At 49.9% G+C, this 6,000-nt stretch overlaps 1 protein-coding gene and 1 non-coding gene across 2 annotated transcripts; both read left to right on the top strand.

The window, feature by feature from the left end:
- Positions 1 to 272: 272 nt before the first annotated feature.
- On the top strand, positions 273 to 345 carry TRNAA-CGC. Its single transcript has one exon. It is a non-coding gene; the product is annotated as a tRNA-Ala (tRNA).
- A 4,024-nt stretch (positions 346 to 4,369) lies between these two features.
- Positions 4,370 to 5,581, top strand: LOC101785979 (putative cyclin-F2-1). Its single transcript, XM_004954952.1, has one exon. It carries the CDS (start codon positions 4,370 to 4,372, stop codon positions 5,579 to 5,581), a length of 1,212 nt encoding a protein of 403 aa, XP_004955009.1.
- The last annotated feature ends 419 nt before the right edge of the window (positions 5,582 to 6,000 follow it).

Consider the following 6,000-nt stretch of genomic DNA (forward strand, 5'->3'; position numbering starts at 1 on the left):
CAAATTAAACACCTTATAAAAAAAAACAGACACAAACAAGATTACCAAAGAAGAGGTGAGAGGGGCCAGCATGCTGTGCTCGGACGACGTAGGAGGAGCATTGCAAGGTATGGGCTAAAGTCAGAAGAGAAGCTGATGATAAGCTAAACTCCGCACCGAGAGCCCAAGAGCATGTCAACCAGTGACACATCTGAAACGGCTTGCAACATAGGCTCGCAGCATAATCATGTTTTATGATACTTGATGCTTATGATCTAAGTAGGAAAACGAATGGGGACGTAGCTCATATGGTAGAGCGCTCGCTTCGCATGCGAGAGGCACGGGGTTCGATTCCCCGCGTCTCCATTTTGTTAATTTTTTTTTGCTTTCAGATAATCCTTTCCGATATCTAGTTCATTTCTGTTTCAAGCACGTATATTTTTTAGAATTCTCTTTGAAGCACAAGGCGTACGACGGTTTTGTCTTTGATGGCAAAACTACTGGCTCACTTTGTATTTATACTGCTTTAAATCTTCTTTCCATTCTACAAGTTATTTTCAGCCATGCATTAACCTAGACCTTCTAAACTCAGCGAACATAATCCTGTTGCCGAAGAAGGATGGAGCGGACAAAATCACCACCTCCGAAACTCTTTTAGGAAAGAAAAAAATTCCATATCGACTGATTAGCCTCATTCATATCACTGACTATCGACCAATTAGTCTCATTCATAGTGTCGCAAAGCTCCTTTCAAAGCTGCTGGCACTAAGGCTAGCACCGACTATGCAGGAGATAATTTCGAACAGCCAAAGCGTGTTTATCTGAGGCTGTAGTATCCACGATAACTTCCAATATGTTCGTAGTTCGACAAGACGATTTTACCGTAACAAACGCCTATGCTTCTAATCAAACTCGATATAATCCAAGGCCTTCAACTCACTTCGTTGGGATTATCTGCTTGCCCTGCTTCAACACTTAGGTTTTCCAGCAAGGTGGAGAGATTGGGTGATAGCGATTCTCTCTACTTCCTCTTCACAAGTCCTACTAAACAGCATTTCGAGCTAACCGATCGCGCACGGCAGAGGACTGCGGCAGGGGTTCCATTGTCCCCCTTGCTCTTCATTGTGGCTATTGACTCGCTTACTACATCTCGCAACGGAGGCTGGCATCCTCAGTAAAGTGGGAACAAATTGCTCCAGGCTGCATACGTCCATGTATGCAGATGATGCAGTTATCTTCATCAAGCCAATCAAAGAAGAGGTCGCAGCCTTAAAAAGACTACTCCAACTTTTCGGTGAGGTGACTGGCCTCAAAACAAACCTGCAAAAATCATCGGTTGTGCCAATCTAATGTGAGAACTTGGATCTTGATGACATCCTTAGTGATTTACTAGCAAAACGGGCTAGCTTCTCAATCAAATATCTCAGGCTGCCACTAGCAATGACGCGCCTTCGAAGGGTAGATTTTCAACCCCTCGCCGACAAGGCGACTGCGTCCCTAACGGGGTGGTGGAGGCGCAATCTCACTCAAGCAGGTTGTGTTACCCTGGTCAAATCGGTCCTCTCATCACAGTCGGTGTATCTTCTCACATCCCTTAATCCCACACAAGAGGTGCTCGACGAGCTGGATAGATTCAAGAAACGTTTCCTCTCGGTGGGAGATGAGGCGCTCATGGGAGGAAAGTGTAAAGTCAATTGGCCAACGGTCAATAGATCCAAGGATACGGGGGACTTGGGGTGCTCGATCTGGAAAGGTTTGCGAGGGCGTTGCGCATTTGTTGGCTATGGTAGGAGTGGGCGGAGCTAGAAAAACCGCGGGTGGGTTTGGGAACACTTTGCAACAAGAACGACAAACTGCTCCTCACAGCTGCCACAACGATCTAGATAGGTGACGGAACAAAAACTTCCTTCTGGCATTCAGCTTGGGTGCAAGGATGCAGACCTAAGGACATCGCCGCTGCGATCTTTCGAATTTCCAGGAAAATAACAGGAAGCTACGCGAGGCTAGAACAAATAACACCTAGGTGCATGATCTCAACATCGCCACAAACCTTACAGTAACACACCTCCAACAAATTGTGGAACTTTGAGGCTATGTTCTGGTGGTCAATCTCACACAAGGAGAGGAGGATAAAATCTCCCGAAAGTTCACACAATCAGGGAAGTACACTGCTTCATTGGCGTACCGTGCCCAATTAATTGGAAATGCAGGAGCTAACCCAATACCGCTAATATGGAAGCCATGGGCACCACCAAAATGCAAGTTTTTCGCGTGGCTCACCATCCGGAACAGGGTGTGGACATCGGACTGTTTGGCGACACGAGGATGGCCGAGATGTGAGTCCTGTCCATTGTGCCACCGGATCCAAGAGACAGCGCTGCACCTGCTGGCCGGTTGCCGTTACTCTAGATGGATTTGGTAACTAATCGCTGCATGGATCCAGTGCCCCCAACTGAACCCGAACAAAGTGGGAGCCAAGCGATAGTGTAGCAAAGTGGTGGAAAATGCTAGGGGCACGTCCTGGCGTACCGAGGAAGGGCCTTCATTCCCTAATTTTGCTTGTCGTCTCGGAAATCTAGAAAGAGCGAAATGCGAGAATCTTTCAAGGAAAGGAGTTAACCACTTTAGGATTGCTAGGTAAGATTAAATAGGAGGTCCGTGCCTGGATTTGGCTGGTGCGAAGTTTTTAGCGCAACTTGTAACTGGAGTGTAATTTTTTTCTTGTAAGCTCTTCCCCGGTCGGCGGCCCGTTCGGGTCGCCTGGTAAACTCGTTCTTTACTAATAGACATGGTGCACAGTCTCGTGCCCGTTCGTTCGAAAAAAGTTATTCTCTGTTCCGTACGTTTGCAAGTTGCAACATGATGTTCAAAAAGGTATCATTGTTTTTTCCCTAATTTTGTCAAACTAAACTTATTCTGAACCAAATAATCATTTTAACCATCACTACTATATCCTCTTGTGCAGTTGTGCTTGTGCCATATAACGAGATACGCACATGCTCAATTAACTGTGTTACCTTTTGCATTTGTCGGAGTGCCTGCTGCAAGCCCCTTGCCTCCATGTCCATGCACGGTTTGTTCTGCCCTTGGGTGGCAAAAAAAAAACACGGTTCTCTATTAGGTTCTGTGTTGTCTAGATTTTGTTTTTTAATCGGTGGCGTCGATGTGTAAGAAGTTCATCCTACCTCTTCGCCTTTGCAGCAACTCTCACTTCCACCTTACTCCGGTGTCGTTGCATATGAGGGTGTGGCCTTTGGATGTTTTCTTTCCAAATCTAGATAGCCGTATTTTAGGAGTTCTTCACCTTTTTGTTCACGGAGATGAAATTTTTTATCAAGAGGGACACTTGCTTCACTTTTTCATATATTGTTGTTGTGGCGCTACATGAATGTTCCACCTTTATTTTCATCTTTCTAAAATATAAGTGTTGAGAGTAGAAAGAGAGATTGAAAGAATGAATCTAAGGAGTCTCTCTATTAATTGAATGAATGGTGTGATTACATATTTATAAAGGGGAAAGGACATGCCCAAAGGGCATCATATTCCTTGGATGGAGTTGGCCCAAAGTTCCACACCTTTTCATGAAAGATCCTCTATAATTAACTCTAATATTAATTAATCACTAATTAAAGTGTTTCACAACAATAAGCAAGGATCTGCCACCAACCAACCATAACAGTGCTGGTTGCTCGTGCCAAGCGAACTTGAGACGAATGGGTACATGGATCTTTTATCGCTACCTTGCGATACGTGTACTAGTTTAAACTTGGTGTCCATTTAATCTACATGTCCATGAGTTTAACGGTTGTGTACACATTTAGATGCTGTCATAGGCCAGAATACCTTTTTTCTCTCAAAAAAAGAATGTCAGAAGCCGAGCTTGAACTGATTTCTCAGTCCGAATGAACAAGGCTTCCACAGCTCTTTGTATTTTACGAAGTGCCGTCCAATCGGTAGATAATTTCCGTTGCATGGTTACTCGATCGCGTGCGCATTCTAGAGTACCTATATGAAAACCAATCAGACACACCAATTCAAGGCGGCGATCGTTCTTCTCCGACTCCGACTCGATCAGTCCATCACAGCAGCTAGCGTACATACTGCGCAACTAATTAACCTCGCTCGGTGATCAACTAGGATTAAGCGCGGGCGATAAATTGGGAGGTCGCCATCATTACCCGTCGTCGGAGTTTCTGGCTGAATTCCACGCTCGATCCACCGGTCCACAACTTCTCTTCCCCCCCTGCGGCGCCGGCGATCGACTTGATCGATCGCTCCTCCGACAGGGGCTCCTTGCTTCTTGGGCGGCCAGCGAGCCATGTGCTCCGTCGCTCCCTTCCTTCTTCCCGGACTAGCCCGCGCCGCTCCTCGCGCCGACGTGCGGCCGACGATGGCCACGACGTACGCGGAGGGCCCTCCTGCCGCGTGGGGCGGGTACGGCTACTACGACGATGGCGCCGACATCGGCGCGTTGCTCCGGGGCATCGACGCCGTCGTGCGCCCTCCCAAGCCCGCCGACCTTCCGATGCCATCCAAGGACTTTCTCGCGCTGTCTCGCCGGCACGGCAACCACGACGCCGGCTTCAACGCCATGCTCCGCGGTATCCAGAGCGTCCGCGTTCCGGCCGCCGGCCTGATGGCTTCCCTCCCCATGGACGCTCATCACGACGACGCCCCGACGACGCCCGTAGCGGTGCTGCAAGCGCCGCGCAGCTACGGCGACGACACGGTCACCAACATGAAGACGCCACCGCCCAACAAGAAGCAGCCGCGGCAGCAGTGCGGCGGCGAGTACGACGCCGACATCGACGCTACGTTCCGGGTGATGGAGACCGACCCGGCGGAGCGGCCCTCGGAGGACTACCTCAGCGACACGCAGGCGGGGGGCATGATGATGACCGACCGCGCCGAGCTCATCGAGAAGATGCACCGCTTCTCCAGGTACTACGACCTTGCCTCGGGCGCCCTGCACCGTGCCGTCTCCTACGTCGACCGCTTCCTGTCGATCAAGAAGATCACCGGCGGCGACCAGAAGCATCAGCTCCTCCTCCTTGGAGCCGTGGCCGTCTTCGCCGCGGCAAAGTACGAGGACAGGAACACCGTGCAGAGGATCGACGCCGACGCCGTCGCCGCGTACGCCGGGTGCTCACGGCGCGAGGTCCTCGCCGCGGAGCGCGAGCTGGTGGCGGCGCTCGGGTACCGCCTGAGCGGGCCCACGGCCTACACGTTCGTCGACCACTTGATGAGGCACAGCGGCCAGGACTCCCAGGAGGAGGAGGTGGTGATCACCAGGGCCCTGGCGCACCACCTGGCCGACATGGCGCTGCTGGACTACCGGTGCGTCGCGTCCCTGCCGTCGGCCGTGGCGGCGTCGGCGATCGTGCTGGCCAGGCTGGTCCTGGGCTACTACTCGCTGGAGGCGCCGTGCTTGGTGGCTGGGTACGCGCTGGAGGACCTGAGAGAATGCATGGAGGCGATCTACGGCATGCACGAGAACCTGCAGGTGTGGCCAGGTTGCGCCCAGATGATGGAGGACTGGGAGCTCACTACTCAGCTCAGATACTACTTGCCTCCATCGACCATGCTGACCGCCATGCATTGACCTGTGGAACATATGTGCTGCTGCTGCAAAATAGTAGGAGTACTGTACAAAGGTTTTAGAAGACCCTGGCTAAGTACGGCAGCTTAGGAGTTGTAATGTCCATATGTACATCTGGATTTTAAGGCAGTGAATTCCTCAACCTCACTTTCATTTTTTTTGTGTCGATTTGTAATGTTCGTACTAGATGGATTGTTGGAACTCAGTTTTGTGTTGTTGTAATTTGTAAATGATGATGCCTTGTCACCTTGCCAATTATTTTGAAATGGTCGATTTGCTAAATGTGTGCACCGTACACTGTACTAATACTGTACATTAGTCATTAAAGGGCCTAAACGGTGGCCAATTTTCTAATATGAAAAGTAATTCCAGGAGTTTTATTAACGAAACAATTCTTCAAGTGTGGAATGATGCATGTTTTT

This window comes from Setaria italica, chromosome I (assembly GCF_000263155.2).
Source record: "Setaria italica strain Yugu1 chromosome I, Setaria_italica_v2.0, whole genome shotgun sequence".
NCBI lineage: Eukaryota > Viridiplantae > Streptophyta > Magnoliopsida > Poales > Poaceae > Setaria > Setaria italica.